Source organism: Denticeps clupeoides, chromosome 10, assembly GCF_900700375.1.
Source record: "Denticeps clupeoides chromosome 10, fDenClu1.1, whole genome shotgun sequence".
In the NCBI taxonomy this organism is placed as follows: domain Eukaryota; kingdom Metazoa; phylum Chordata; class Actinopteri; order Clupeiformes; family Denticipitidae; genus Denticeps; species Denticeps clupeoides.
The window spans coordinates 13,215,470-13,233,528 of NC_041716.1; the positions used below are offsets into that span (position 1 = coordinate 13,215,470).

The following is an 18,059-nucleotide window of genomic DNA, read 5'->3' on the forward strand; positions in this document are numbered from 1 at the left end:
AAAGAGCACAAGAAATGAACACAAACCTACTACTGTATGTGAATAAGATGCCATACATCTGTAATAAAATGCTGTTCATGGGAGTGTGTTGTGACTTTACAGTTTGGTAATTGTCATGGCGCATGCTGAGCACTCAAGTGTCTGCGCATACCTGCGTGTGCTGCAAATGAAAACGAGAGAGACAGATGTCTCTGCATGCGTGTGTGTGTGCGTGTGTGTGTGTAGTCAGCTGCATTTTTCACAGCTCCGTCTGACATCAAAGGACACTGAGCGGAGTGAAGGCTTCCATATGTGCCATTTGAAACAAATTGAATAAGTGTTTGGTCTTCAAACAGACCAGAATGCACTGGGCCCTCCAGTGCCCCCATCCTGGGCCTCCTGTACTCCAGCAACCCTCCAAACCAGATGGTCTCCACTGTTACACCATGACATCTGGTCATGGATGGTCTGGGTGCAGTACTGGTGAAGTTTTTTTTTTTTTTATGTTCTTGGTCTACATTCCACACACAGAACCCTGGCCTAATTCTATCCACAGTAACAAGGCCAGCGCCATGGATCTGTGTCACATGTTTTCAGTCCAGATGTGCTGCGCTCAAACCCACTGATCCAGGAACAGCCTGTCCCACAGAGCCTTAGCTGCTGGGTGGAGGAAACCATGGAAACTGTTCTCAGCTCAGCAAGGAGATGAGGAACATTTACGACCTGTTGTGCCTGATGCTGGACTCTTGGTAGAAATAATTGCCCCCATGGAACATTTCAAGGTGCAAGTAGGTGGGCGTGGCCACACAAAGTCTTCTACCGGGGTGTGGTGATGGTGCATGTGTGAGGACCTTACCTTCATGTCGATGACGCTCTGCAGGGCTTTGCTCTTGCTTGGGTCCGGCTGCAGCTGGTTCCTGCGATGCAGCTCCTGAGGAGGAACCCGGTAAAAGTAAGCCTGTCGGCTCATCATCTCTGCCCAGTCCCACAATCCCTCAGCCTCAGTCTGATCAATCCCACAATCCCCCTCTGTTTATCTGCCCGGTGCTCTATCTGTGCCAAAAGATCTGTGACTGTGTGTCTCCTCCCACAATCCCTCTGTTTGCTTAACAGCGTGCCTCTGTGCCTGAATATCCCTCCGTTCCTGTCCGAATCTCTTCTTATCTACGTCTGACTGTCTCATCTGCTCGTCCAATAGCTACACTTTGTTCCCTCACTGCGGCGTCTCACTCCAGCCGCTGGTTTCTCTATCCCTTAATCTCTCCATCCTGTTATACCTTTACCCTCGATTATCTGCCTCTTCTCTCAGTTCGTGCTCTACACTGATGCTACACTTACAGCCTCTCTCTCCCGCTCTCGCTCTCTCACTCCCTAGTAGTGGTAGCAGGGAGGTTGCAGGCTTTTGAGGCTTTTTATCATTGCTGACGGAGCTAAAAACAGGAGCAGCTACAGGTGCATCTCTCCTCTCCTCTCCTGCTAGCTCTCTCTCTCTCTCTCTCTCTCTCTCTCTCTCTCTCATGCAGCACACATACTGCTCCTGCTGCTGGCATCAGCAAGCCTCTATCAATAATTAATGTCAACGGACTCGCCCAATACAAGTACACACACACACACACACACACACACACAGCGAGGCATGCGTCAATGTGGGAAATCAGACACTGAGCAGGTCTTCTGTGCTCCTCTTTCCCTCCTGTGCTGGTTGGAGAGAATGAATGCAGCAAGCTATGAACAAATTTACACTAGGGAAGCCACGCCCAGCAATCATAAATGCAAAAAAAGCACACACACATGCAATACACACAAATGGCAATACTTATCATGTAAAAGATGTAAAAGAGATCACACATATACATAGACACACACATATATACACACACACAAAAATATATATATATATATAAATAGGACATTTTTGTGAACAGTGTATGGATTATTTTACACAATGCTTTAGACCAAACAATCACTGAGGCACTCACACACATAAAATAAATAAAAGTCATTTAATGCAAAGCCTACCTCGAGGTAACATAAAGCCTCCCTGCGAGGCTCAGTTCAGCTTTCAGGAGGTCATATGTCTCACACACCCACATATGCACACATGTACACATACACACAGGCAATTATGTGCACACAGAAGTTCCCATTGTTTACAAATTAGCCCCTCATACACACCAAAACCACCAAAAACCACCAAGCCATTCACCATTACACTCATACACGCCATAAGAAAATAAAAAAGATTTTAAAAATCTAAAAATTTGATGTGGTGGCCTAGCAGTTACGTGGCCTAACCGTAATCAGAAGGTTGCCAGTTGGAATCCCAGGCCGCCAAGGTGCCACCTAGGTGCCACTGAGCAAAGCACCGTCCCCACACACTGCTCTGCGGACGCCTGTCATGGCTGCCCACTGCTCACCTAGGGGGATGGTTAAATGCTGAGGACACATTCCGTTTTGTCACCGCATGCTGTGCTGCAGTGTTTCACAATGACAATCACTTTACTTTAACAATTACTGACATGTCAATTGAAATCTGTCAGTAGGTTTATCGCTGCATTAATTACTGCCCTGATGAACATTGCCTTTATCAGCTCTGCAGACACAGACCATATATTCATATTCAACTCATCACTTTACAATTACATTAATTACTATAATATTACACAAACACATATCCATAGTTGTTTCAGTTTGTAGACACACTCAGATATATAGACTAAAAGCATACACACACACACACACACACACACACACATACACTCCACTCCCAAGTATCATTAAGCTGTCACCCCGCAGGCTGTGGAAATGCTAAGAGAATCCCCAGAGAGGAGGGGAAGAGATTTAAAAAACGAATACCAGGTGAGTGAGGGGTCGGCTTTATGCCCCTCCCCTCCCCCATCTGTCTCCATGCTGTCAGACACTTTGACCTCTGACTCCCGTGAGTTTGACTGGCAGATCAGGTCTGGAACTCCGGTTGAGATACTGACGCTTTCACAGCCGACAAAAGAACCTTTGAAACGCCCCCACTTAACCTGCTCACTCCAACACACACACACACATACTCACACAGACTTACTCACAACTCTCCATCAGAGCACCAAACATACCCACTGACAAAATCCCTCAATCTAAAAAAAATCCAACGTCTGCCACACACACAGCCTCATACACACAAAAAAACTGCACATGCTGCCAAAGAAAATACAGCTCCCTTTTCCACAGTGCTGTTCACTGCTTCACCAAAATCCACACAGAAACTACCGCCAGCACTACTGTCAGTTTAACCCCAGACCAGGGTGTCCCTGCACCACCCAGCATGTGGAGGAATGACCTCAGTCACACTGGTGAAGTGTGTGGTGCTGGTCACATGATCGGTGGATGTTGCAGATTTATGGAATGTTGCAGACACCATAAATAAATATTTATTCTTAAGTTACGTAACTATTCAGAATGAGTTTTCATCTGAACACAAAGGGCTCAGTATAGACCTCCACAAATTTGTTCATCAATTTTAAGATTTAAATTTAATTTTAACATAATTTATTAATTCATTTACAGATTACAATATCAATCAATTTAAATAAAAGATATAAAGCATTGATTTTATGTAATAATTAATGGTTATAACATTATTATTTAATTAAGTAATCAAAAGTAAAATGTTATTGTTCAAGTAATTAATTATTGTACTTTTGTTGTATATTTTTTGTACATTTATATTTTTTATTTATTGTAACATTTGGATATGTAATATTGTATTGATTTAATACATATTCATTGTTTTAAATCGGATGTTTACTAAACTTGTACGACTGGATAAGCAGTTTCAGAAAATCTATTTCTGAATATTAATTACAAAATTATCAAATGAAAACGAATCCTGTATTTTGAACATGGCATAAAAAAAAATGACATGGCTGAATGTTTTGGAGAGTGGGTGTTAAATCCCCAGGCCGTACGGACGTGACCTTTCAGGTGGGGCAGAGGTTTTCACACATCATCACTGGAAAGTCACCCAAACGACCTGACCTCTACACCACAGCCTCTCGATCAGACAACCGCAACGCCATCAACACACACTGCATTCCAAAACATAGTAAGAGTAGCCATGCAGAAGGTTAGAGGTCAATGGGTGGTGCTGTCGCAGGTGGGCCGGATCTGGAGCGAAGCCGTGGATATCTGAGTAGGACTCACCCCTTAGTCTGATGCGGATTATTCTGATGGATCAGCTCTCCGTGTTTCTTCCATTTGACCACAGAGGCAGAAAAAGGGGATTTTCTTGTCAGAGTGTGTTCATCCTCCAGATCAAAGGATTACACTTGTCACAGTAGTCTTCAAAGACAACGGCAAAAAGTAAAAAGGGCCCTTTCTACAGAATAATCCCCTCTCTGGCACACAGCGCATGCCTATGTCTTTATCTGTCTGTGTGTGTGTGTGAGACAGTAGGTTTATTCTGAGTGAGAACAGATCTGTATTAATGTCTATCTCTGTGTCACACACAAACACACAGGGAATAATGTACTGTACCAGCGATATGAATCTGTGAGAACTGTATATAGTGTGCATATGAAATAAAAGTGGTGTGTTTGTATGTGCACAAAATAAACAAAACCTCGGGGCTACCGTGAGGGGTGCCGAATTTTCTGGGAAGGGGGGTGGGTGTGGGGGGGGGGGTAACTGTTTCAAAGAAAAGGCAAGAAAGTCATAGCAGTTCTGAAAGAGTTTGGATCACTTAATTTTGTGCTGATAAACTTTTCTGTTCCAACATTCTTTAACATCATTAGACCATGTCAAGTATGCACTGCCCTGGGAAAATGTGTGTGTGTGTGTGTGTGTGTGTGTGTCTGTGTGTGTGTGTGTGTGTGCGTGTGTGTGTGTGTGTGCGTGTGTGTGTGTGTGTGTGTGTGTGTGTATATATATATATATATATATATATATATATATTAAAGAGCCCTAGACACTAAAACAAGCCTTTAATCCATTAGCAACGCCCCAGCGCTACCCACAATCCTCCCCAACCCACAGCCACCAAGAGCTGTGTAACAGTGTGTGTATGCATTTCTAAAGGACACATTGGTTAAATCTCATTAGCCCAAGGACCAAAAGAACATGCACTGAGTTCCAGATCATGCATCTGAACATCTGAAAACTAAGTGCAACTGTCTAATGGAGGTCTATGCAATGACATTTCTTAAGTTTCATAATGTGTGGAAAACAAGCAAATGTGCCAAGAATCTCAGTCTCCAGTAAAACAGGCAGGAGCTTCATTTCCCTGCATCCTGCCAGAGGATTCAAGTGTACGAGTGAAACCATGACACTCAAACAGGAAGAAACAGGACTTCACCCCAAACACCAAAAATAATGTATTTCTGTTACCGCATCCTCACTCACTCACTGCAGTTATATGATGACAGATGATAACAAGCAAAAACGCCAGCCCAGACATTGTTCTAGTTGTAAATGGTTCTGGAAGCTGAAAATCACTGTTAATGATACACATGGAGAGGAACTTTATCAACAACAATTGGTCTTGAGCTCCAGTGGATGCTGTGATGATTAACAACAATCTGTCACTTTAAAAACTTCATTCATTACTAGAAAAACATTTTCAATAGTTTTAGTGGAGCTGAAAAATGTCGCACTGATTGATGAAGCAGTAAAAAAAAAAAAGCCAGATTCAAGATGGAGCCGGTGAGGTCAGCTGCTGTCGCGACTGCTTTGCTTTCTATCACTTCTGGACTCAATCCCCCCGCAATTTAGCACAAATTTGCACTTTATTTTCACTTTACTTTACACATTTGCACACCTTCACCCGACCTGTTACACATATTTTATGTTTAAAAACATAAATTTGTAATATTTGGTTTACAATATTTGCATTTTGATTCACTTAAATACTTGCAATATTTGCAATATTAAGTCACAACAGCATTTCATCGCATATCATACCGTGTATGACTGTGTACGTGACAAATAAAATTTGAATATGAATTTGAATTTGAGATTCACATCAAGAGCATTAGCAGATGTGGGTTCGACTACATCATTAATTAAAACTTTGTCAATGATTATTTATTGTTTCTATTCAAAACCAATTTGTAAATGGCAATAATAATTGTTTTCTACCAAAACCTAAGAAATTTTGAAATGATCATAAACCCTGGTCCTAGAGGAACGTCTGCCAGTAAGTTTTCATTCCCACCGACACGGCTTCGCAACCTGCCACCCTCATCATTAGGCCATTAAGGAACACTTGAGCCTGATTAAGGTATGGTTGGAATGAAGATTTTTTGGCAGATGTTCCTACAGCACCAGGGGTGGGAAACACAATTGTTCAAAGGTTTAGGGTACTTTAAAAAAAAAAAAAATTCCATTAAAATAACGCAAGTAGATTAAAACTACTTTTGACTACACAATTGTTTCTAACGTTGCCAATTACTTTTTCTTTTTTAAAATGAAAAAAGAGGAAATCCCTGAAAGACCCAAACCCTAAATAGTAGCATACATTGGCTAATAAATCAATTCATCCAAACAAGGACAATAGTCAGACTAAATGGCCTAGTCAAGCTATAACCCAGTAATTGGCTTTCATTATGCTGATATGCAAATGTAATAGGAGGATCAATTTAGTGGATCTTGGCAAGTTCGACTCCATTTCAGCTCAGTTCTAGTAGCGACATACAGCAGCATTTATGACTGATAGTTTTGAAACCCATGCCTCTGCGTGTGTGCGTCAGCACTCACGCATTAAACACCAGAAACTGAGGCGCAGGATAGGCCCAGGGCAGAGCATAGATCTGTAACGGATAGAGAGCAGCCATGCACCGCAGCAGCCTTTGGTGGGAGCTCAGCACCTACGTTTCCCCATCTCACAAGTTGAAAAACAGATAAAAAGCTCCCACCTCAGCCACCAACCGCTACAGTGTATTTGCGGTAAGGTGTGTGTGTGTGCGTGTGTGTGAGTCTGAGGTGTGTGTTGGAGGCAGGGTGTGTATGTGAGGCTAATTTTTATGACAGCTGCTGAAATGGCTCTCAGCGTGCAGCTGCCGCGTGGATACACTCTCCAGATGCCACACACACCGACCGGTGTTTTCCTTTCGCCTTCAGAGACCTGCAACTGGGGAACTTCCAGATTTACTCTATACATACACGTGTGCGAGTGTGCGAGTGAGGACAGAGAGGACACAAACATCACCTGCGGAAAAAGGGGGCTAGAGGACACCTGCCTCTGTGTAGCCAATATAAAACTTAAATCAGATAATTCCTATTGTTGTGTTGGAAAGACAACCTCCCGAAAATAAGTCAAATGAAACAGCGTATGGGTAATTTTTGAGAAAACAGCATGTTGTATATCAAATCTATATTATACTATAATATCTAACAAATAATATTGTATTTGCTGCCACCTACTGGTATTCCCTTTTTTAGTCCAGAGGAAAAGACGAAAAAAGTGAGACGAACGCAGTTTTCTGGGGGAATGTTTTATAGTCGCTACCTTCGTTGTTTTTTCCTAGAAATGCATGGAACATACAGTTAATGATGCGCACTAACAATAACAATGGTCTCTTACCAGACAATCCTGCATTGTGGCAGCTAAACTGTGCTGGGAGAGAACACGGATCGGGTTGTTCAGGAGCACTTTAAGCAAAAGTAGAAACCATTCTGAGAGCATCAGCTGGCTTCGGTTTTCAGTGAAATTTGGAAATGTCCTCTGGTGAAAAGTGTAGATAGTGACAGCCATGTCACTATGATGCAACTATGAACAGAGTGCAGCTCTACCTGACCACTTCATGTGTAAAAATTCAAGTGAAACATATCCAAATGTTCGTTATGCCTCCATTGTGCAAGTGTGTGACATTTGTGTCACGCAACTGACAGGGAGTGCGACAGGCGGCAGGGTAAAATGACCAACGAAGAGTTGCAGTTCAAAACCTAAGCCAAGAATTCATAAAATCAAACGTTGATACATACTACCACCTAGTGGAAGCAAAAAATGCGCTAAATGGTGTCAGTAATTTTAGTACACGCTACATTATCAAAAGTTTTTTCCTGAATCCAGGAAAAAAAAACAGAATAATAAACAATAACTGACAAAGTTTGAAATAATGTAATTGAACCCACATCTGCTGATGCACCAATACTCTACTAGTGTGATTCTGGCCAGTTTTATAGCTTCTTGCAACAGTTTACAGATGTACTGAGTTTTTAAAGCAACTTCTGTTTCACTGATTTCACTCTCTCCGTGTATGCACACATTCCATCATTAAAAGCCATTTATTACTGCAGTCCACTACTTACTAAAACATTAACAATGTATGAAATGGAGTTTTCACAATTAATTATCTCCCATCAAAAAAGTAAACTTCCAAATGACCCTCAATCTTAGAAAATGTTTGAAGTCGAGTTCAGTGGAGTGTGTGTGTGTGTGTGTGTGTGTGTGTGTGTGTGTGTGTGTGTGAGAGAGAGGTATCCAGCTGCTTTATTCACAGCAGCTCTGCTACAGTGTGTGTGTGTGTGTGTGTGTGTGTGTGTGTGTGTGTGTGTGTGTGTTACTGCAGTCTCTGCATAGCTAAGAACTTCCAGTAGCATCTGCCCTGTTAGTGCAGTACTTCGGAGCTTCTGAGTGTCACACAAAGGCGGCAGTGAGGTGAACAGCAGGGGGAGAGGGGGAGAACGGCACCCATCCCGCCAGGTAATTACAGCTCTCCTGAGCTCTCTCATTAACACCACTTTACACGTCTGCACCGCTGCCAACAAGTCCACGCAGCACACGGCCACAGACCGCATACACACATGCATCCAGACACAAGGACATAGGCATTTACAAAAACATATACCTGCACACACAGAAACACAGATCCACACACAGGACCACACACGTCCATCTATGCAGACATAAAATATACACAGGTACACTATACATTATGAATACTTTGAATAATTTATTGCATGCACTCGAGCCCCTTTCACAATCCAAAACCCTTAATGAACATCACATTTTAGAATTTTTATGGCAATGGCAATTTGACACTTCTATCGGAGTACCATATAAGATGCATCACGTCTCTGAGATCTCATCCTTCTGAACATTGGTTTTGCTCAAACAAAGGCTCTTTGTAATATTTTTGCAATGTAAACCACTGCATCATCATTATTAATCACCAGAAGCAACACCACGAGTGGTCCAACAGTTCCAGTTGAATACCACTGAAGCTAAGGGAATCCACTAGTGGGTCATTTGCTGCATAACATACTGTGACTGGGACAGTATGCCACAATTTAATACAGAAAACTCAACAAACTCAACCAAATTCCATAATATATTTACACGTGTCTGTATGTGTCTTTGTGTGTTGGTGGTTTGATCCCTGATGTGTCATGTTCTGTTTTCATATTCACTGTGTTCTAGCACCGCCTGGTGGACACATTTTAGAAGCAAGACTGTCAGTATTCCTGGAAAGTCTCAAACTATAATTTGGATCCAATGAAAATAGACTAAAAAGTCCATGAAGATTTAGAAATGTACATGCATCAATTTTTAAACGAACACTTACAAAATAATAAGGCATACAAAATATGATCATAAACTTTGCTTAGGCAGCATTATTAAGTGGCCCAATCCTCATACAAACATAGAATCCCTGAAAATGCAGATTAAATTTTGGGGGCAGGGAATGTATCCATCAAATTGGAGACCAAGCAAAATGCTGTGGATCTCACCGGAGACTCACTCACTCACTCACTGGTTCATCCTGGTTCACTCACCTATTACTGGTTCACAGGTTCACTATCCTGGCACAGGGTGGTGACTGACCCAGGGCATCTCACATTTATGGCAAATTTGGAGTCCCCTATACATCTAGTGTATAGTGTATATGCTTTTGGGAGGCTGCAGCAAACCAAAGAACCAGGAAAAAAACCCGCACCGACACATACAAAGCCAGGGCCCGGATTTGAACTCCCGACCTTGGAGGAGTGAGGCCTCTGCGCTTACCGGCACCTCGCCATGTGGCCCAACTGGAAAAGTATATTAGATGGTTTAAATATGTAATGTCTTTCTACACCATGCGCTACCATGCGAGGCCACTAAAAAGCATTAGACATTTCAGTTTATATGGTGGTTTTAGGTCATTTCCAAATAGAGTCACTATTTAATGGGAATTTCAGAATTACAGTAGAATGTCTCTCCTACAAAACACCTACAGTTCCTCAACACATACCCACACACACCTGGACATCTCCATAAAGACACACAGTCCGCAAAAGGGAGAAAGTTCAGGTCATATAAACAGAAATGGTGCCACTAAATGTATCACAATAGACAAATTGGATGGATGGAGGGAAAAAAAATAAAACTTCTTTAAAGGAGGGTGATGGCCGAAGAAAAGGGGGAAACAGTTAAGATGGTTTCCACAGCAACTAATTAAGTTAATGAAGAATAGCACCTCTTAACACAGAGAGGCTGCACGCCTCGTCATGCTGCCAGAATTAACATGGTCCGTCTTTAGCACAGGGAAAACACTCTTTTACTCACACACACACATTATAATGATCACTTGTGCAAGTGCATTCACACACTTCCACTAGCATTTCCATTAACACTCAAATTGTGCAAATTGATATCGCAAATTGAAAATCAGCATAATGGAAATGCATCAATTTCCCCCCAAAAATTATGCTTGTATAAAGTGATGTTTTAGGCAGATGGATACATTGTCGCATGATATTCAAAAATGTTTCGTGTGGTAAGTCTGGATACAGAAGGAAAGTTTTCTTGCAAGAGTTTTTTGGTGTCTGGAAATGATGTCATCTCATCACTTGTGTTTTGTTGACATTGAGAGAATGTTGATTTAATTTTTTGCAACTCTGTAATGGAAGTGTGCATAAATGAACATGAAGCCCAGATCCACACACACATTATGAAATACAGGGGATAAATCTACTGTACAAATCAAAATGCTCCACATCCTTGTAATCAGGATTTCTTCCAACTTCCTCTAGTATAAATACACATGCACACACACACACACACACACACATACACAAACCAACATAGGCTCAGAAGACCCTCATACAGACACTGCAGACACACGAGTATGCATGCACAAGCAAAAAATCCTGCTTCACACACACACTCACCGTGCATGTGTGTGATCCAGTGGGGGAGGAATAGTCCCCCCCCTCAGCTCCATTAATCACTGACAAACACACAGCCGGCACGCTACTGTTCAGTATAAACACACACAAACACTACTGACAGAGCCCGGCTCTCGTACTCACTTAACACACACACACACACACACACACATGCACAAACACACACAGCACGCCAGTTTCCCTCAACTGCTAACCTGCTGAGGCGACCTGCAGTCCAGGCGCAGGCGGTGCACCATGTGACGGGATTGGATAGTACAGATCAGGCTTAAGTACGACAGGCCCAGATGTGCAGCCCGTAGTGACAGAGATAAAGAAATTAAAGGCTAAGAAGATTTAGTTGCCAAAAATAAACTGCCTCTTGACAGTGGCAAAGGCTATTTCTGGTCCTGTCAATCCCTGAACAACGCGAGATCGATCAGAGATGATTATGCCTGTGTGTCTGTGTGTGTGCGTGTGCGTGTGTGTGTACTTGGGGGGGTTGTGACCCTCATTACCACACCCTAAACTGTTTACATCTTACATAACACAGGCACTCCGCAGCCTCACATGTAACCTTTAACCCATATATCTGAACCATGAGAAGTTTACTTTGAGCTTAATTTTGATTCCCAATATATATTTTGTCATTATTATTGTTATTCATATTTTTTGTTTAATATATTCTAATTTAATAATGTATTAAATTATCTTTGGCCAGAGGGACAAAGTCTGTGTACTGACTTTCTCAGTACTTTCTCTTTATTGTCAATTTATATATTTTACAGTTTATTCACAAAACTAAGTATACCCATCGCTTTTAAATGTTTTATTAAACCTTTCCTTGTTACAACACTGAGGATAAGACATTTTGACACAAAGTAGTCACTGTACAGCTTGTATAACAGTGTAAATCAAAATATCTATTAATTGTGCCCAGTATGTGACAAGTTTAGTCATGTGACTAAACTTGGTGCTGTATAACAGACCTATTGTGTCCCCGACCCCTTCTTGTTGTCCAGTAGGTGGCTGTCAATGTAGATCCAGGTCTGGAGACCACTGAGACAGCCCATCACCAGCCAGGGTGGCTGGTCTGGGGTGTGCTCTGCCCAAAGTTTTTAGATTAGGGACACCATCTTGATGTCTGGGAGGCCAGGGTGGGCAGGTCTGCCTCCAGTCCTGACAAGGGTTAGGGCCCGCCTCCAGTGACTGTTATTGGGCGCCTCAGTGCACCCATAGAGGGAAGGTTCTCTGATGCCATGGTTGCACTGGGCTTACTCAGTTGGAACCTGTTGAAATTTACATTTACAGCATTTATCAGACGCCCTTATCCAGAGTGACTTACAATCAGTGGTTACAGGGACAGTCCCCACAGGGACAGTAAGGGCGTCTGATAAATGCTGTAAATGTAAAAGTGATCAATCACAGCTACAGCTCATTAGGCTTGAGTGATCAGGACTTTTTATAACTGTATGTGCAGGACACATATGTTGTCCTGCATTGTCGATAATGTGTTTTTGGTTTGATTTATGTATGTTTTTTTCATTTAATAAACATCACCGTCGATTACAGTGCCATGGCATTACACTGTTTTATTAATTGAAGTCAAAAATCTGTGATCATGATCATCTATTGATATCAGTTGGACAGACTTGACTCATAAATGTGTATTCCAAATGAATCACATAATATTATTGGTGGTGCTTTAGGTTCTGATTATTTAAAATTATTAAAAAATAAATAAATTTGTTTCACACAGGACAGCCCCCTTAGTTGCCCCGCCTCACCTCTCTCAGGTGCAGACTCTCGTCATCATCGAGCCCGGCCCCCGGCAGCCCCTTGCTCTGCAGCATCTCCAGCAGCTTCTTGATGGACTCGTCGCGGGCGCCCAGCGTTTGCTTCTGCGCCTCGATGCGCATCTCCATCTCCTCCAGCGTTTTCCGCAGCAGAAAGAGCTCCTTGGCCTGGCGCTCGTGCTCCGCCTGCAGTTGGTGGAAGTTCTCCTCGGTGGGCTCCACCAGGGGCAGGTGCTCGAGGGCAGCGCCATGCCCCTCCTGCTGCAGCAGCTGGTTGAGGTCCCGCTGGGTCCGCAGCTCATCCTGCAGGGCCTGAATGGTCATTTGCAAGTGCTGGGTGAAAACAGAACGTGGTGTTAAGTCACCTAATGCTTCACAAATTCCACAGTCAAGCTAAGTCTAGAAGGATGGTCTGGTAATATCTGATCATTTGATCGATTGGATAAAAACACATAAGAGAACTTACAGACACAGGGATGATGCAGTGTTAAGATACGGAGTCAACATGTATTTCACATCACTACAGACCCTCGTGTGACGATCGTCACAGAAGCCTTGAGGAGTGAGGGCCAAGTAACTCAGCAGGCAGGATGGAACTCACAGCAGAGAGTTTATTCAGTTGCACAAAAGTACTACCCACATAAACTTGGAAACAAGAAGTGAAAATACTTTTACACTCACTCAGACACACAATACAATCTTTAACAAACCTTTGATCGCCTTGTGTCCAATGCCTGAAGTACAGCATGAAAAAAATGAAAAAGCATGAGAACAAAATCAGTCAATGCAAAATGTGAAGAATTCAAAGTGAAATTAAACTTGCACATGAAATGTGTCTGTGCGTGCATTTTAACAAGCTGCACATTGAACATGATGTGACATGAAATCCAATCAACATGTCAACCATTTGAAAATATAAATAAGAAACAAGCAGCAAAAGCAAATGTGGAAATTAAAGAAAAATATGAATATACACAATAGTGCTATTCTGCTCCATATGTATGTGATCTAGGTTTTGACATTGGAACCCCATCTGCAGTTATCTGTAAGCAGCAGTTCCTGCTCTATTTGCAATAACGTCCAAAAGGCAGGACACAGAGCATGTACCTGTGACGTGGGCCCTCATTCAGGTTTGTGTAGTGTCTACACTAGAGGTGTGAAACTTCACTGGTCTCACGATTTGATTCGATTACGATTAGCAGTGCCTCGATATCGATGCATCGCGATGCATCCCAGACATTTTCTACATGATCACATGATGTTAAGGTCTCGTATGCCTGTGTGGACGCTCTGATTTGCTCCAGAGCAGAAAAACTTGTTACGTCCGCACTCACCTTGTAACAGTTATATATACTGGTAGTTGTCCTTTAAACGCACACGGCACTATGTTGTGGGTGGAGTTAATCGTCTGCCCCAGTACTGATGCAGATCGACATCTCCACCAAGCAGAGGAACCGAGGTCCTTGTATTATTTCATTTTGTTTTACATAAAAGCAGTAATATTTGGTACGTGTAATGTCCAAATTGGTCACGGGAAAATACGTGCAGCGTAAAACTCCTACCCGGAGTGCCACTGTTCCCAGATCAGGCTGATTATAAGATTAATTTTAACACCCCTATGATGCAATATTTTCCACGTCTGCATTGCGATGCATCGATTATACGATTAATTTCAACACCCCTAGTCTACACATAATCATAGTCCTGCCCCTTAACATTTACATTTACATTTAAAGCATTTGACAAATGGCCTTATCGAGAGAGACATACAACAAGCTTCCATGTTACCATGATCAATTCTGGTTCACTAGGACCCCCAACTATGAATACAATCTTTTTATTGACTCTGTTGTAGTTTCTATACATAAGTAAGACAATAAGAAGGTTACAAGTTCATCTAAATATTCTCTAAAGAGGAAGGTCTTGGTCTGCTGTTTGAAAATACTGTTCAGACCTCGAGGGGAAGTTCATTCCACCACAGAGGGGCTGAGACTAGAAGAGTCTAGATGAGCGTCTTCCTTTTACCTTCAGAGATGGAGGGACCAGGCGAGCAGTACTGGAGGCTCGGAGTATACGAGGTGCAGTGCGAGGTGTAATAAGGGCTGTGAGGTAGGATGGTGCTACTCCATGTTTGGCTTTGTAGGCCAGCATCAGTATTTTGAACCTGATGCGTGCAGCTACTGGGAGCCAGTGGAGGGAGCGTAACAGAGGGGCGGCGTGGGAGAACTTGGGAAGGTTGAAGATCAGTCGTGCTGCTGCATTTTGTATTATTTGAAGAGGTCGGATGGTACATAGAGGTAGAACTCTATTATATTAGAAATCAGACCATAACGCAGGAAATTGTATAATTGTGTCTTTTGCCTTCGGTCACAGCTTCTAAGAACACAGGTGTAGAACTAGAACTACGACTGTTACACAGGTTATTTTTTTCTCATCAATGGCTACTGTCAAGAAAAAGCTACCACAATGTAAACAGAGGACACCTGCAGAAAGGGGGGAAATAAAAATACACCAGCAGTGTTTAACCCAGGCCAATGGAAGTTACCAGATCTCAGTTGCTGAGGTTACCAGACCATTGTACCAGGTTTTCTTCTGTAAAAGGAACCTGCAATTGGGATTTTGAGGGGAAACTATAGCGGCATATTTCTGTCTAGCTGTCTAATTTGAATTTGAAAAAGTTGAAAAAGTTCATAGTTCACTGTGAGCAGCTGCTGTGATATCAAACCTTCCCAGTAGATGGCAGTAGAGTCCTAGGACGAAAGATTTCCATATTTGAGACAGATCTGTCCAATTATTCCTTTCAAGAGCCATACAGCTGATACATGCATTGGGAGAAACCAATAATCCAGTCAACGCGCACACACATATACACAGGACACATTTGTGCACAAATATGGCATGCTAATCAGAGAAAATTTCCATTTCAGTTCATTCAGTTCAACTGTCTTATTGCATATTGTCTTAATAACATATTGCAACATGTAATAACCAGACAAACCATTAACATTTTCCATCATTCTTCATGAATTAGGTCAAGATTATTAACCGCACACTCCAGCCTTCTGCTAGTCAACCAGTAGAGTATCCTTCTTTTTACATATTTCTCTCTCACTCAGTGTACAGCCACACACGGAATAAGGTAAGGAGACTCTGTCCACGTAAATGCGACTGCAGAACCAGTAAAGGGTCATCTATATCAATATCTATGTCTATGTCAGATCGCAGTCATTATGTAAAATCAGAACTGGTAGGAGGTGATGACTCCATTTGTCTGGGCTGAATCTGTAAACAAATTCAGATGAATTATGGGATTTTTATATTTTGCACAGAAAATAAGCGTAGGAGCAGCGTGCAGCCTGCCAAAACTGTGTGAGTGGAACACACAGCATTATAATATGTGTGCATGTGTGTGTGTGTGTGTGTGTGTGAGAGAGAGAGAGAGAGAGAGAGAGAGAGAGAGAGGGAGTAATTGATAGATTGGAGTTAGTACAGGTTTACATGAGTTGGGTCAACTGAGGTTGGCACTGCTGTAACTCAAAATGGTCGTGATGCAAATATCCAACTGCTGTCAGTGACACAGTATTGACACACGGGCACTAACTGCTGTCATATCTCTATAATGTCATATGTTCCATTGATCCAAAAAGATAAAAGTAAACCATGATGCATTACCTGCTCATCACAGAAAAAATGTGTTGCTTTGAAGCAGGACTGGACTGTTTGGATCTGCCATGTGAACATTAGCAAAATTAAATTCTTAACATGTCCATTCTCAAATATTAGTATCAATTAAACCACAGACACAATTCACTTCCAGTATAGCGGTATCTCCTCAACTTAATCTTTCACCAATTTCAGCTATTAATTACTTTTTATCTTTATTTGAGATATAATGAATGCTATCAAGCCTGGTCAGTTGCTAGTGGCAACACAGCGGTATGGTGTAAAGTGTTGGTTGCAATGTGGGCTGATCCACAGACTGCAGTCTGTATTTTTACTGAGACTACAGCCTACAACCACACTCCTGTACTGTTTAACTGCCCCGAACCTCTTACACACAGTGAAGGCGGTCTTCCAGACACGAACTTAAAAAAAACTTTTCCTAGGATGACAGTGTACAGCCTGTATCTTTCATGCCTTAACTGGTGTGGTCCGAAGGGCAAATGTCATATCAAAGGTTTCATATCAAAAGTCATTTGCATCGGTGACATTGTCCCTAGGCAAACTCTTCAGGTCATGGTCACAGTTCTCAGAAGGGCAAGAGGCTCATTCACTAGGAATGAAACAACTAACTCTGTGTCAGTCCTTAACCTAAGTTTAGGAGTTTAACATTTATTTGTAACTTAGTTTATGGTTCTCTCAAGAGTGTTCATTTACTTTATTCCTCTGTAGGTGTCTATACATTAACATAAAACTCAGATTTACTATACATTTTTGTATAAATAAAAAAAACTGAATATGTGTACATACACTCAGATTTACTATAATTTTTTGTATAAGTAAAAAACTGCAATCGTGTACATATGTCTATATTTGTCATGCCAGAGGTGCAGAGGAACAATGGACACTGAGGGATTAAATAAAAAATGAACAGAGTTTATATGTGGTACAGGAAAAGTATTGTCATATGATCCATACACCAAAAAACGGGTCCCCTCTGGTTCAACTGCGTGAAGAGCTCCACACAGCCTGACACTGCTGCCAGTCACCAGTCCAATGCATTTCACAAAGATACCAGAACTTTCAAAGAAAATGAAAGAAAGAAAATGCCAAGTGCACACTATGGGATGAGTACTTACCAGGCCACACAAGACTTGACACGCTGACGCAGACATAATCCCCATGTCACCACAGTTGAACTGAATAAAAAATGTTGGTAATTTGCTGCACATGTCTTAGATGTTTTATCAACAAAATGGTTAAAACGTTATAAGAAGTAGTAAAGAAAAATACCACATAAAAAGTGTATTTTTGCCAGTGCGAAAACTCATAAAAAGTTTAAATGCGCATCTGCTGGTTTGCTGCAAATGTTTTCTCACTGTACTGTAATTGCATAATTAAGGCACCCATCTATCTATCTAAAGGTATATTAAGCACATATTCATCCAGGTTTTCAGCAGACCCATAGAGAGTTCAGATATTCCTCCCAAC

General features: G+C 41.9%; 1 protein-coding gene across 10 annotated transcripts in view; it reads right to left on the reverse strand.

The window, feature by feature from the left end:
• Positions 1-18,059, reverse strand: part of LOC114798682 (ERC protein 2) — a 159,880-nt gene that overhangs the window by 134,659 nt on the left and 7,162 nt on the right. For 8 of the 10 annotated variants that reach the window (XR_003751089.1, XM_028994581.1, XM_028994579.1 and 5 more), the window contains 3 exons: positions 13,619-13,642; positions 12,900-13,241; positions 836-910 (listed from right to left, as the gene is read on the reverse strand). Coding sequence is in view for 9 of the 10 variants with exons in the window: in XM_028994581.1 (XP_028850414.1) it covers positions 836-910; positions 12,900-13,241; positions 13,619-13,642 (441 nt within the window). In the remaining variant the exon portion in view is untranslated. The remainder of the gene's footprint in view (positions 1-835; positions 911-12,899; positions 13,242-13,618; positions 13,643-18,059) is intronic. The other 2 variants (XM_028994575.1, XM_028994580.1) reach the window with 2 other exon arrangements.